Here is a 16,530-nt window from a genome sequence, read left to right as displayed (position 1 = left end):
ATTATGTATACCCTATTATTTGTAATCTGCAATTCCGAACTATAGGGGATTGGACATACACTGATGGGGTGGGTGTACGACAGCTGTTGGTCAACGTATGGGATAGGATCAATAGATTTTTTCTAACATTGAGGCTGCTCTCACAATAGGATTGCTGTTTCGCTTGTCTTTTGTTTATTTCAATGTTGTTCTTTAACCAGTATAAATTAAAATTTAATTTAAAATTGACTTTGGAAATGCAGTGCATGAAACTTAATTTAAATGAACTATGGTATTTCCAAAGTCACAGCTAGGGTCTGTATTATTATTATGTTAAATAGATAATGATAAGAGGCGAATAGAATCGAATTAAATATTCTCAATTCATGTGTTGTTGATAAGTTACGAAACTTTAACCGATTCTTCAATGTATTTTGATAATTTTACTGCGAACTTTAAAAAGGTTCTATTTACAGCTTGATGATTTTTTGTTTGTTTAACAATACATTGCCCGACTCGACTGAGCATCATACTATTTTTCGGTTTTTCTCTTAATAACTGTCGTCATTGTACTCTTTCACGGATTTTTTTATTTTTTTATCGAAAATTGTTTAAGTTTCTTTAATATCGGGATTCAGTTAAATTCTCCCTGTTTCCCATAACCTTAACTAAAATTATTGTCTATATGTAGTTCCTGCATTCATACATAAAGTAACGTATTTTACAAAAGTAGTAGGTCGCAGACAGCATTCATTTTTCAATTTTCGGTTTTTTCATCATACTTATTTAAGAGTTTTTGTAATTCTCTGGTATAAATCATATAATTATAGTGCCACTGTCCCTAAATTAAGATAAAACAAAACATTAAACTCAATTTCGTAATAAATAACTAACATCACAAAGTCTACGATAAACACTTTAAATCTATTAAAAATTACGTTTTACAAATGAATTGAGTCTCATTTGTAAAATGGCAGTTTTGTGCATATTGCCGATTAAAGTGATTAGTCTGATTACTAAAGTGACATAGGAATAAGTTAGATGACAAAAATAAACTCAGTCAGCAGCAGTCAGCAGTGGCAACTGGCTTAGTGACACAGTGACAATCGCTTACAGCGCACGCGTAATCATGGCACAGGATAACCTCACCGCTGTTTTGTACAAAACAAAAGATTTACGACTGGTAAGTTGTATTGTAAATTTTATTTTATTTACTTTTTAACATTGTAAATTATTCGGATTAACTCATATAAAAAAAGGAAGCTGTTGTGATAGAGACATGAATTATAGGTGTTTAAAATACGTATTCCAATAGAAATATTTTAAACTGAACAGAGTGTCTGAGCTGAATCGACTGAGAAATAAATAAAATATGTCCAAAATTTATATATTATGTTGAAAACAAAGCTAAATAAGTTTATACAAAAGGACATAATATGTTATATGAGAGCTAGATTCTAGATGATTATTTAATCATGTTTAGCGACATTATAATAAGAAAATATTGTGTGTTGTGTATCTTTTTTTTTTCTTGTAATAATTATTGATTTGTCAATACATCATGCTTATCAATTGTTCAAACATAATAATTAAATATTAAGTAATATGTTAGCTTTGGATAGGGTTATCAACCAAACTTTATGATAACGAATTATATTTTATTTTTTAATATACTTTACATATTCATAAAAGCTGCGTTATGTTAGTCTAGAATCAATTATAGTAATACATAACCTTCGAATGACTTATAATTCCTAGAGATAAAACGGAACACTCCACTTTAAAATCATTTATTATTAAATTGACGTGTTAGTACTCTACTCTAATAAAAGAGATATTAATGAATTCTAGATAACTAAAAAACCCAAAGCGAGTGTATCTGCATGGGAATGTAACCACCCGAAAATGCCCCACTGCTGGGCATAGGTCTCCTCTTAGGGCTTGGAGCTTCTTCCACCATGCTGCATAACCGCAGTTTAATGGATATTTGAATGATTAGTAACTGTAAAAGAGATATTCAGCGAAATTAATGGAACACCAGAATATATAAATCCATAAATATATATTATTACTTTTTACTCACACCTGTATTTTTTGTTTTCTAGGAACAAACTCCGATTCCGCAAATAGCTGATGATGGTATGTGACCACTTAATATTCCTATATTGTATGTACAAGTAAACAACATAAAATAAAAGTTATCATTATACTAGCAAAACTAACAGCAAAAAATGTGTGAGCTAGAATACAAAGTAAGCTAGAAAATAAAATAAATTCCTCCTTCTAAAAGTTTTTATTTAAGAAATAGTGCGAATAATATATTTTATAACGATAGGAGAATTTTGTGTAGAAATTGTCGCACTATTTTATCCCGCATATTTAGAAATTAAGCTGAAAGCGATTCAATTGTTTTAATATTGTTTTCCAAATTCCAGAGGTACTTCTCCGTATGGATTGTGTGGGCATCTGCGGGTCAGATGTCCACTACTGGGAGACCGGATCTTGCGGACATTTTGTGCTCAAAGAGCCCATGATTATGGGTCATGAGGCCTCAGGAGTCGTTGCTAAGGTAGATAGAAATTTGATAATATTTTTTTATCTATATACTAATAAACATAGGACAGTAATTTAATATTACGTAAAATGTATAAGACCTTATGCCTCTGAAGATGATATGTGTTTCGGAGTAAGTTTTAATACTTATATTAGTACATAAGCTGTGCTTTGCAGTTGCACCCGCTTTGAATTTAGGGTATTGACGTGTTAAGCGTGAACTTCATGTTCTTGTATAAAATAAATAGAAACTAAAATGCAAAACCGCTTGCCGGTTAATATTTAATTATGTGACATTTATTTTAATTTCAAGCAGCAATATGACGTACTTAGGTATATAGTAGATATTTTCGGCGGTAAAAAAAAAGTTGATCTAGTATATTACAATAAGAATATGTCGAATTAATAAAACAACTGAGTGTCTATACGATTACCTTGGTATAATGATTTAAGTACTACCAGTGTATATTACCTAGACATACGCATCAAAAATAACATACTTAATGCGGATACCCTTCAAGCAAATACGACTTAATTATAATATATATTTGATATCAAAATACATTAAATGAGACTAATACGTAATATCCAGTTACTTACGTAACAACCGCTCCTGTTTCGATACCGACAGTCGACAAACACAAAAACTTGACATTCAAATCAGTCAAGGCCGAAGTTGGAGGTGTGTCTACTTAATATATGCCGAAGTATTTCCAAAACAGTAGTAATAGTACGTTTTACAATTTATTAAATAAATAAATTATGTTCTATGGTATACTTTTAAATTATTATTTTTATAAAAAGTTAAAATTGTGAGCTTCCATGCCTGAAAAAATAATAATAATAAAGAAATAAAAAAGACGAAAAATCCTCGTATGAAGAACCACACACGTTGTCTATATTTCTGTTATAAAAGGAGTTGCCATATAATGATGATGATAATTTTCTAGCGACAAATGTTTAAATATGGTCAAAATTCCATTATTTCTGCGGACTTATTTCATAAATGGATTAATGTATGGAAAAATACATCTACAATTATTATATTAAAATACAAATAGAATTTATATATTTATTTGAAATACATTTTTAACCATCAGTTTTTCCCAACTTTTAGGTAAGATTTTTCTACAGTTTGTTCTAAACATGATCGGACCCTATTATAACTAAATACAATTAAAGTCGGAAGGAATCTCTAAATAAACTTATAGCGAAATATTTTGTGAAGTTTTGGTAGAGCAAGCTCGTCTAGGTAGACACCACCCAGTCATCAAATATTCTACCGCCAGACAGCAGTACTTAGTATTTTTGTGTTCTGGTTTAACGGGTGAATGAGCCTGTGTGAACTAAGTAGGTATAGAAAGGATGATATGCCCCTACCCACCACCACTGCCCATAGACTAAATATACCCTATCATATATTATTCTATAGGCAGTGGTGACTACTTTCCATCAAGTAACACATTTGTAAGTCATCCAATCGTATTGAAACAAAGATTTTAATTTGATACATTTATACACATGGGATACAATATTCATTTCAAAGTAAACCAAACGACCACAAAAAGCGCTAACATAACTAGTTTAAAAACCATATCTTTATCTATATTGCGGTGTCAGTGTTATAGTACCAATTAAAAGATTAAATACGTATACGGGTAGGTAACTCTTTATCTTATGTTGTTTTATTTATTAATAAGATAACTCTTTGGTAGATTAGATATTTAACTGAAAATTTCCAAAGATTACAGTAGAGAAAGTAAAATAATAATTTTATTTGTTTACACTACACTACATATTTTAGATAGATAAGTTAATTGTACTAATCGCTCTTCTCCTTGTCCTTGAAACATAATAATCTATGAAATAAGCAATATTATAATTAGTCCCGGTCATCGGTTTATAAAATGTTTGCAGGTCTTAACTAAACAAGTCTTTGAGTCGGTAAGGTAATAAAAAAAGTCAATTTATATTTATATTGAAAAATCTAAATACCACGACTTTCCCTATTTATACATAGGTAAAGCCTATAATTCAGCTATGAACTCCTTCCTATCGTGGATTACGAGAGCAAAGATATAGGGTGAAGCCGTCGTCGCCGTAATCCATCACCACCATTATAATAGACATTATTACGCGAGTGACCTTTATTGTCTGTTATAAAAGGTGATTTGAATTGTAAAAGGACTTTCTAATAGTGCTTCTTAACAGGAGTCTATTTGGATAGGCATAATAAACAAACATTCATATCGTCAATAACTCTTAATTATATATTTAATTGCTTTAGCTAATTCGAAAGGATTAGTATGACGATGATAACACTCCAAATTGATTGGCCAGGTACCATTGAATGGTCAGATGGGTATTACAATTCTCAAGTGTGTGCGAGAATAAAAGAACATTCTCTATTCCCTCGTCCCCATAATTCGATGGAACTTGTTACATTAAAAAATATTTTTATAATTTTAACTTTTTTTTTGAAATTATATAAAACGTCACAAAAGTGGTAATTCGCTAAAATTCGTGCCGTTAACCCATTTCCCACTTCCCATATATCGGTATTGCTAGCACAATACATAATTTTGGCATTTTCTTTGAATTTAAATAATAAGCGTATATCAGTGCGGTGAAATAATTTAAATAATAAAATTTGATTTTATTATCTAATTCGTTTGTTGTATTTGTTGGAAGTCATTTTGCATCGTTTCAGATTAATTTATTAGCTGTCATCCAATTTAAGGGTTAGTATTTGTTTGAAAATGTCGGAAATTGAATATGACAGATTAATTTTGCCTATAATTGGCTTTTATTAAATTAAATAATTATTCCATAATTATTTCTTTTATTTAAATATGGATATAATTCCCATTTAATTTTGGTGGTTATACTGGCCACACTCCCGCAATCTTTCAAAGTTTCAAGAACTTTCGATTTCGTTCTTTTTGCATTTTTACAACTTCGGTTTAACACCGAATTCAAACTTCAAATCGATATACTGAATATATCGGTGAGTTACCTTAATAGTTGAGTTTCTTAATTTGTGATTGATTATTACTTCAGTGCTTTAACGGCATATATCTTTTCAGAATATATTTATAATGGAGTTTTGAAGTTTGATAAAACTTTACACAACGTATTTCTACCGACTTTAAAAAATTGTAAGTCTTTAATTCTTGTTTTTGGTTAAATGCGTTGGTTTGCAATTCAGAAAATCGTAGTCATGTTTAATTTGTGATTTACAGTGATTTTTGACCCATTGGAATGTTTCTCCGGAGTTGAAATCGTCATTTAGAGTAAGCAGGACTTTGAACCTCCAAAAGGTAAATTACTGTTTACATCCCTCGTTAAAGGTATTTATCTCTTGGTCATTAACTTGATTATTGAACCTGTATATTTCGTATTGCAGAGGGGTTTGTTTTACCCACCACATGAATTTGAAATATTAAGTGTGGATGGCTGCAGTTTCCTAATTGAGTATGTCCAGATAGCTGCTGGTGCAACTCCAAGGATGCCATGCCTGTTCCCTTAGATATAAACAATATCCACATGTAGCTGGAAATTTGGTGATGTGTATTTTCAAACATTCCTTTTATCCCAAGTGACCCACGCTGAGTCTAGCTGGCATCTTTTTTAATTATCCATATTACAAAAGCTGTAACTAAATTAAGTAACAAAAGCTGTAACTAAACTTATTGTAAGATTTATAAATTTTGGTTTCTCGAATTAAATAGTTGTATAACAAAACTGTTTTCTTCAAATCCATACCCACAGAAAAAAGGTAACAAACTGCAAATACGACACGACCGAAAACAGTTCAGGCGCAAGAACGGCTTTACGTGTTTTCCGAGGCACAGGAGCACATAAACAAATCTCTGGAATTGTTTTAGCCGTGTATGGTTTTGAGCGTTTCCTTGGTACTACTCTGGACTTCTACGTAGAAGTAGTACTTCAACTTAAAAGAAAACCACAACAACTTTTTATGAGGATTAAAATCAGGACCTCGGGGTCTGCAGTATTGTAAACCACAACGAGATAATATACAAACGAGAATATATATAAACCAAAAGATCAACGAGACATATCAAACTTAATGGATTAGTTTATTGATACTTGCTAGGAACACACAAATTTCATATACCTACGAACTTTTTATTCCCGGAAAATGTTGGCAATCTAAGGTCATGAAATCCAAAACGAAATAAATAATCATATTATGATGGTAGTTGAGAAAAGTATTGTATTATTTATTTTCATTATAAATTTTCACGTTTTAGTAGAAGGCATAGTCATTAAATACTTCAGCTTGATAAGAGTTAAATGATATTGTTCTACTTGAACGCGCATTTAAATATTAATATTTATCATCATTGTAATTTCGACCTTTAACTACGTTGATTGTTATCACAACTATACTTATCTGAATTATATTTTCTTTAAAAATTATAATAATTTTACATCTTATAGGATAGGTACCAGATAAGGTACCTACCCTTACACAGAGCAGCCTTATGGCCTCGTTAGTTGACTTAAACTATGAGAGATTAAATATTTACACTAAATATTATTGATTAGCTGGGTGCAAAAGTGAAGAATCTGAAAGTTGGCGATCGCGTAGCCATCGAGCCTGGTGTCCCGTGTCGTTACTGTGAGTTCTGCAAGACGGGACGCTATCACCTGTGCCCGGACATTCAGTTCTGCGCCACTCCACCCGTACACGGAAATCTCGCTCGTTATTACAAACATGCAGCTGACTTCTGCTACAAGTGAGTGCTAGGTTTTATTTCTATCACTTATTTGTCAATTATTGTCAAGTATGAGTATCAGTCATTTGGAGGGCAACTTTTGCTTTCTTTAAAATGACTTGCCTGCTAAAACTTGTACTCTGAACTCTCAGTCTTTATCAGTATTTACATTCAACTGCACAAATGTTTATTCAACATAGATGTTTCACGTACCAATGAAGTCAACAGTGACTTTTCCTAAATTTCTCACCTCATCATAATCAGCCTGTATTAATCCACTGCGGGACACAGGCTTCCCCCAAGGCGCGCCATTGAGCCCGATCTTCGGTCCTTCTCATCCACTTCCTATCAGCCACCTTCCATACATCATCGCTCCACCGTGCCACAGGGCGTCGTCGTTACACTACGCTTGCCGATTCGCGGTCTCCACTCTAGAACCATCTTGCCAAATTCCAAATTCGGCCACACATGGAGTACTGCTCTCACCTCTGGGCGGGTGCTCCCCAGTACCAGCTCCTTCCATTCGACCGTATCCAACGTAGAGCGGCTTGAATTATCGACGATCAAGCCCTTTCCGATCTGCTTGATCCTTTGGCTTTGCGTAGAGATGTTGGATCGCTCTGCATCTTCTACAGAATTTATCACGGGGAATGTTCCGATGAATTGTTCAGATTAATCCCGGCTGCTGAATTTCACCTTCGGACATCTCGCCAAAATTCAAAATATCACCCACACCACCTAGATGTCCGAAAATCCATAACAGCGCGATTTTTAAGACATTTTCTGCCTCGCACAACCACTCTGTGGAACCAGCTTTCGCCGGCGGTTTTTCCGAACCGATACGACTTGGGAACCTTCAAGAAAAGAGCGTACTCTTTCCTGAAAGGCCGGCAACGCACCTGCAAGCCCCCCGGTGTTGCAGATGTCCATGGGCGGTGGTAGTCACTTTCCATCAGGTGAGCCTCCTGCTCGTTTGCCACCTCTAATAAAAAAGAAACGCCAAGCATAGCTCTCTCCAGCCCAGCCCAGCAGTGGAAAATTTACAGGCTGCTAATAATGTATGTAATGCATAGTTTGCCCGAGGTATACGTACTCTTGAACAACTTCAAGAACTAGCGTTCACCTAAAAAACTTTATTTATCTCGACCGTGCTTTGCTTCAGACTCCCCGACCACGTATCGATGGAGGAAGGCGCGCTGCTTGAACCGCTTTCGGTGGGCATCCATGCGTGCCGACGTGGTGGCGTGTCGGCCGGAAATTCCGTGCTGATTCTGGGCGGGGGTCCTATAGGCCTTGTCACGCTACTATCTGCCCGCGCCATGGGCGCCAGCAAGATAATTATAACGGGTCACTTGAATATATTTTAATGCCTTATTAATATGTAAACTGTCCTTTAGCGTTAAGTCGTAATTTTATTTTAATTCGTTTCTGAATGTAACTTTTGTTTAAGTTGTATCATCCGTAATTTGTATGTATAGGTTGTTAGATGTTATTGATTTAATTTATTGTTGATTTTATAGCACCGTTCATATCACTGAGCATTTTTTTATCTTAACAAACGCCAAGAAATTATCATCAAAGTAATCTCATTTACGCATTTATTTTAATAATCTTGTGTTCGTTCATTGTTTTAAAGTAAACATTGGTAAATTTAGATCTCCTGCAGTCACGATTGGATATGGCGAAGAAGCTAGGTGCTGACTATACCCTTCTGGTAAACAAAGATTCCAACGAGGCAGACCTAGTTAGGAAGGTTCACGAATTGCTCGGGACGCATCCTGACATCTCCATCGACGCGAGTGGAGCTCAGTCTACAGTGCGCTTGGCTTTACTGGTATGACTATGGAACACTATGAGACGAAGTATAATCATGGCACAGGTCAACTATTAAAATAACAATAATTACAGAATCACCATTATTATTATAATAATATCTATACTAAAAGATATTATAATATTTACCATTTTAGTATACGCGATAGGCGAAAGATAATTTTGTGTAAACAACAGAAATATATATTATTTTATAGAGAAGATATGCAGGTTAGAGACCTTGTTGTGTAATATTTAGCCGCGCGTGGAATATTTCCAACGTTTTTTTTAATAGTGGTCAGTAACTGAGAACATGGTTTAAGTTCAGCGACTGATGATTGCTCCATATTTTATAAATAATCTAAAATGGATGTCTGGATGCCTTTAATAAAAAATACATAGCACACAACTGGTATAATGACAGAATTTATTTTGAGCAAGCAGAGATGCTAATCTCGCATCTGGCTACTTTACTTGCCTCATACCTTACATAATTATTCGAAAAAAAATCAGAGTGGATTGGAAATATCACCAATAGCTAGTATAATTCAATACTTGCTAAATAGTTTGTGTCTTCTTAAGAATAAAGATTGTGATTAAACTGTTTAAAAACATTCTCTACATCGAACAGGCAACCAAGTCCGGTGGCGTGGCCGTACTGGTGGGTATGGGCAGCCCTGAGCTCACGTTACCTCTGGCCGGCGCTGTCGCACGTGAGGTCGACATCAGAGGCATTTTCCGATATGTCAACGAGTACGTTATTTTATAATATTACTAACAGTTTCTTTATATATTCCATGCGTATGACTACGCTATATTATGCACTATTACCAGATCTGGATTCATATATATTTATTTATATTACAATAATGTTCCAGTATATATATATTTATATATATATATATATATATATATATATATATATATATAATCTTATATCCATTTTAATTTTCCTTCCAAAGTTCCTAGAGCAACGACTGACATTAAAAACGCTAATTTATTACGAACCCGTAACCAAAACGAAGTGATTATTTTACATCTCAAGGTCAAAGTTGTTTATTCATCTTCATCCCCATCTCTATACTTCTATGTAGATACTAATTGCTACACCTACATTATTTTCTAATAAGTGTTTGTTAACAGGTACCCCATAGCGATGTCGATGGTGGCAAGTGGACAAGTGGATGTGAAGCCGCTCGTAACTCATCACTTCAGCATCGAAGACACGCTGCAAGCATACGACGTAGCGCGCCGCGGGCTCGGCATCAAGGTCATGATACACGTCCAGCCGCGAGACGCCAACAACGCTGCCGCCTTCACCAACTGATAGAGCCGATTACGTTGTCAGAGCCGCCGACTAATTTGTACATAATTTATAAAAAGATATACGAACAATTTTATTGTACTTTATAAAAAAAATCATTCATCCTTTTTTACGTGCAATTAAATTATTTTTATTTACCGACTTAATACCTACAAAGATATGTATATTTATAGAAACAATAAAAAATTGAATTCAATGTTTCTTGATTTTATAATACACAAGAACCAACAAGATAAGGAAATCGAAAGACGCATATGTACATATAATCATGTTAAGATCAACCCTGACCGGTCGCCGATAGCGAATAGAGATGTGCCTATTATACGCTAGGGAAGCCAGATTCGACGCAAAATATTGGAATATATACAGCACAATACGATATATCGATATTTAATACGATACTGTACGTTACGCTTCGATAAATCGTTTACCTACTAAAATATCGTATCCAAACTAGTTTTAAAAACTTTAAAAAATATTCCTTTGAAATCGATTTCTAATATCAGAGAATATTTTTTGATATACATTGAATTGCGTACCTATGCGATGGTGGAAAGAACTAAGTTATAATAATAATATTAAATTAATCAAGCAAATTAACGTCACAAATATATCATAATAGTAAAGAAACAGCTAAAATCGCCACTGATGTTTTTTTAGGTGCCAGGTAACAGGGTGCGTATAATTTTATGTAACAGTAATGGCACGTGATCTAACGATCTTCTACATTTGGCAAAGAGGTAATACGCAAAAGTAAACCTAACCAAGTAAACTCGATTTAAAATGGATAATTAAAGTATTTGTAGACGAAAATGCGTAATTACATCTATTATATCATAAGAATCAGTTAGCACAAATAAAAGACACTGTTAAGATTTGGATATACGTCGTTGATGTTGATCGATTGGACGTTAAAGATGTGCACCGCATGTGCCTTATGATTGCTGTAAAAAGTGTCAAAACTCTGTCCAGCACAACGTCAACGCCCGCACTATATAGTTTATTATGTGACGGAGGGGCTGCCAAGCGATTTATTGAAGCACTTTCGTAAAAAAATATTGAAAAATAAGTATAATGAAAAATATATTGCAAAAATGTTGCATTATTTAATACGCTGATTTTATTAAAAAAAAATCATGATAAATAGCTTTGGAGCAAAAAGCGATCTTTTACGTAAAGGGATATGACTTTTTTTTTATTTCAATTACTTTTAGTTATTTTTAAAGTTTTGTGAAACGAAGAGGCAATGCTATTGTTTTTTCGAAAATTATTACCGAGAAAAAAGGTTTTCACGCAACTCACATAAGACCGCTATAAATATATTCGCGCTTTAATAACTAGATGCGCACCGAACATTTTTTCAATTCTTATTCTATACCGTCTTAGATAACACTTACACAACCTAGGCTGTAGTATCTGCTGTAGTTGTAGTATCATCTCTTTATAAATAAGAAACATTGTGTTTGATATCATAAATATATAAAAAAATAGATTTCATTTCGTTCTTAAAACTTATATCACTCGAGACACGCAACTGAAAGTAATATGTGTAAAGTATATGTAATATTAATATTAAACTTCTGTATGATTTTAGATAATAGTTTTATAGCGATCTCAGACTAAGTATATATTTTAATTGTATGTAGTCATAGTTTACTATGTTAATGTAGTGCGAATGAAAATAGTCTAAGATCATTCAAAACAAATTAATTTAACTGTAAATCAATAACATTACTCAGTATAATTATTTAAAAATATATGTGATTTTATTCTTCCCATGCGAAGCCGCGATGGGTAGCTAGTATTTAAAATCAAGATAGTAAGCTTTTGTTTAAATAACATGAACAGTTTTAATTAAACATTTGATAAAACGTATTTACATCGTGTCTTACAACTCTGTTCTACTTTATTTTAATATTTTTATCGCGAGTGAAGTGTGCAACATGACAGAGAATTATGCGGCGGTTTTATATGGACCTAAAGATTTAAGATATGTAAGACTTTTATTCCTATAAAAGGATGAAGAGTAGATGTAATAGAACTGTTTTATAAATAATAAATTAATCGCTAATCGATCGATGAAGGATAAAAAATAAACAAACCACAGATGTTGTATATTGTAAAAATGTCTTAAAATCTACGAATAATAGATACATTATAATACACGAACTAACATTTTTTTACAGGAGAAATGGCCAATACCGGAGATTGGTGATAATGGTAAGATATTACATGAACTTATGATGAACTTTGAACTTGGATACCAAATATTTAATATTAAAATAATAATATACTTGATTTATATAATACCAATCAATTGACGTTGAAGTTAGAAGTTAATTTTAAAATAATGCAAGCAATCATCAAAGTTAACAAATTAAGAAATACAAATATATAAAAGAATGAAACTCACGATTACGGAAATTAAAAATAGTCTAATTGCTAATACAATAAAAAATAATATTAAAAAAAAAAATAGAAATCAAGACACGCTAGCTGTTTCTGTTACCATAAATATACTTCAAACTCTTATAACTCTTTACTTTTGTGTAGAGATTTTAATAAAGATCGAATGCGTTGGGATTTGTGGTTCCGACCTTAAGCTGTATTCGACTGGAAAATGTGGACTTGAAGTTGTCTGCGATCCCATGGTCTTGGGCCATGAAGGTGCAGGTGTTGTTATAAAGGTATATTCAATTAAAACTAAGTTAAGTCTTGCTTAGTTATTTATTAACTATAAATGTAATTATTATAACAAAGTTATTCATTGGCTTGCATTACATAGCTCTCTGGCGTATTATCAATTATTATAGAACTAATCAAAGACAATGAGATTTAGACAATTTTGCTACTTCTTAATTATTTGTATGTTATTGTATTTGTTCATTAAGATTCTATTGCTATTGAAAAGGCTTAAATAAATAAATGAAGAACTATTATTAAATTTTTAATACTTCATATTTTTTTACAAAAGTAATAAATTATGAAAATTAAAAGAATTCAATGTAATTTATTTATACTGATCATGTTTTGTTTTATTTCGGTATAACAAAGATAGATCGTTTACTTTTTTATAAAGTTGTATTTTTAGTCAAAAGGCCGTTCTATATATGTAGAGATAAGTAATAATTTGTAGGTCGGACGCGAAGTAAAGAACATTGATGTAGGCGATCGGGTAGCCATAGAGCCGACGCAACCCTGTCGAAGCTGCGAATACTGCAAGAAAGGCCGATACAATCTATGTGATCAGCCGCGATACTGTTCAACGACCGGTGCTATGGGAAACCTCTGCCGATACTACAAGCACGTTGCTGATTTTTGTCACAAGTAGGATCAATAATATTTAGTAAATATCTGACAGACGTTAATTAATTTGAATGCCAATTAACTACTTTAACAAATTGGTTTTTGAAACAATCATAACCAAATTCAGCTCTAGTCAGATCTTGAGACGTTATATTCGAGCTTCGTTAAAAATACGAGCATGAATGGGGTTATTGTTTTAAAAAACGTTTTGTAACAATAGTTAATTAGCATTCAAGTTAATTGACATTTCAGTAAGGCTGTTAGTTTTTCCATAATTATCCCCGTGCCCGGTGGCGTCATACTAAATAGCCTTCATCAATTAGGCTAATGCTAAAGTATTCTTAAATAATAACTTTACAGGCACAAATTCTAAATTCTTTCTTTATTCTCGCACACTGGAGAATAAACATAGAGTGACATTACTCAAAGGTTATTATTTTAGTTAAATATTTTTTTAGACTTCCCAACAATGTTAGCATGGAAGAGGGAGCTGCGGTACAGCCACTTGCAATCGCTATTCATGCATGTACACGCGCAGGTGTACGACTTGGCTGCACGCTGCTGGTGCTAGGGGCGGGGCCAATTGGCGTGCTGTGTGCGATGACCGCGAAGGCAATGGGTGCCGCTAAAATACTCATAACTGGTAATATGATTTACCAATTTCAATATTAGTGCTAGTATCAGTACCAGTCATTTTTTTTGTTGTTGCTTTTACTCTTAGTCGCTTCACACACACTAAGACATCTTGTCCAGCACTAACTGCACTCATCTAATGCACACAGATAATTTAAGGGCTCAATAATTGGTTGCCATCGCTTATTGAGCGCTTGGTTACTTATGTATTTTTTTAACAAACTTATTTAAATAATCTATAGTAAGTATATATAACCCAAGTTGTCTTATAAATTATTTAATTTCACAGATGTTGTCGCGTCACGCCTTGAAACAGCCAAAAAGTTAGCCGCAGACCATACCTTGCTCGTGTCACCAAACCAAAGTGACCAGGAGATAGTCGAAAGAATAACAACCGTCTTGGACACGACTCCTGATATAACTATTGATGCCTGCGGGTTCGAATCAGCACAGAGAATAGCTTTGACGGTATTAATGTGTTTTGATTCAGCAGTTGCTTACAACAATAATACTGACTATGTTATCAGCGAAATATATACTTCATTAAGATTAGGTGTAAATAATTACAAAATATCTTGATGTTTCAAAATAGTGTTATGTCAATAGCGAATGTGTGCTACTAAAAGTAAACAGAAGAAATACTTGAACTAGTGTCACGTTCGGATTGCACCAAAAATTTGCACATTTATTCATATTTCATCAACAAAAAAAAACAACAATATTAAAAACGCAGGTAACGCGCACGGGCGGCACGGTGCTGGTGGTGGGCATCGGCGAGGCGACGGTGCGCGTGCCGCTGACGGCGGCGATGCTGCGTGAGGTGGACGTGCGCGGCGCGTACCGCCTGCTCAACTCGTGAGTGACAATGTTTTTGTTGATAAATTATAATAGTGAATAATAGCCGTGTAGGATCATAATCACTGTGTCTTATATCAGGTATCCGTTAGCGTTGGCTGCAGTGTCAAGCGGCGCGATAGACCTCAAGTCCTTTATAACACATCATTTCCCTCTAGAAAAATCAAAAGAAGCAATGGAGTTCGCAAAAACAGGCGAAGCTATGAAAATTATTATACACGCGTGAAAATATTCTCATTCGCGTGCGCCAACGGACGCAACTATGTTTCATTAAATTCCTTACAAAATGTATGTAACAAATATATAAAGTCTAATAATAGTATTTGTTGGACGAAGAATAATAGTGTGCATAACTTGTTGCTGTACTAATAAATATTTATAGATATTCCGAACTGTTTAAATTTCAAATATGTTTAATTACCAGTGTAAAAATATAGATATTATTAGTGTTCTTAAATAAATAAAGAGAATAAATAGTTAAAATAAGTTTGTCGTTTATTGTCATTTATCCACCGACAGATTTACCGGCAGGCCGAGTAGGTTTGGTACCCAGGGCTATAAAAAAAAAGAAAATACGAATCTATGATGATGATCTGTCCGATTTCGGCCACGGCGGCTTGTAACATCTCCATTGCTACGAGTTATTAGTACCAGCCAACTACGTAAGATATATTATTATATGCACAAGTGTGCACTATATGCACAAGTGTGTACGCAAACACAGGTGCACTTTGTATTGTACATTTGTACATGGTCCAGGCACGGAACCGACGGCTTTACACACGCACATGTAAACATAGTTCCAAAATCCATACTCTGGGCTAGTGTTGAGAATTTTCCGACAGAAAAAGTCCGATTTTGGGTTTTATCCCAGGACATCTGGGTATGCAGCTTTATATCTAGCCACTTTAACAACAAGGCAGTCCAATACGAATTATTACATAGCCCACTCTTATATTTGTGTAAATTGTTTGTTTGCAATCGAAGGCATTCCATACTAAATGTAATTTTTTATTGTTAAATTATTTTCTATTAAGAAGGGTGTTAAATTGAATTCACTGTTTTTATGTCATCAAAAATGACGACAAGTTTGCTGTTATGACAAAAAGCTGTGGACTCGTGAATACGTTTCTGCTTTTCCTATAATCTTAGTTCCCAAGGTTGGCGGTACATTGGCGAAGTGAGGGACGGTTAACATTTCTTACAGTGCCTATGTCTAAGGGCGGTGCTGACCATTTAACATCAGATGACCCATTTCCTCGTCCGCCAGCCTATTCTGTAAATGAAACATTTATTATTTATAATTAAGCGGTACATAGTTAAAAA

General features: G+C 33.7%; 1 protein-coding gene across 1 annotated transcript; it reads left to right on the top strand.

Annotated features, from left to right (window-relative positions):
• The first annotated feature begins 999 nt into the window (after positions 1-999).
• LOC113398794 (uncharacterized) lies at positions 1,000-15,526 on the top strand. The gene is made up of 16 exons (XM_026637698.2): positions 1,000-1,162; positions 2,085-2,118; positions 2,415-2,548; positions 7,105-7,295; positions 8,437-8,621; positions 8,930-9,108; positions 9,718-9,839; positions 10,230-10,411; positions 12,259-12,404; positions 12,597-12,630; positions 12,964-13,097; positions 13,547-13,737; positions 14,175-14,359; positions 14,639-14,817; positions 15,083-15,204; positions 15,286-15,526. The coding sequence occupies exons 1-16, from the start codon at positions 1,109-1,111 to the stop codon at positions 15,428-15,430; spliced, it is 2,217 nt and encodes a 738-aa protein (XP_026493483.2). The 5' UTR covers positions 1,000-1,108; the 3' UTR covers positions 15,431-15,526.
• Positions 15,527-16,530: the final 1,004 nt, after the last annotated feature.

This window comes from Vanessa tameamea, chromosome 14 (genome assembly GCF_037043105.1).
Source record: "Vanessa tameamea isolate UH-Manoa-2023 chromosome 14, ilVanTame1 primary haplotype, whole genome shotgun sequence".
NCBI lineage: Eukaryota > Metazoa > Arthropoda > Insecta > Lepidoptera > Nymphalidae > Vanessa > Vanessa tameamea.
Note: the sequence above shows the minus strand (reverse complement) of the source record. Positions and strands in the feature narration are given on the sequence as shown.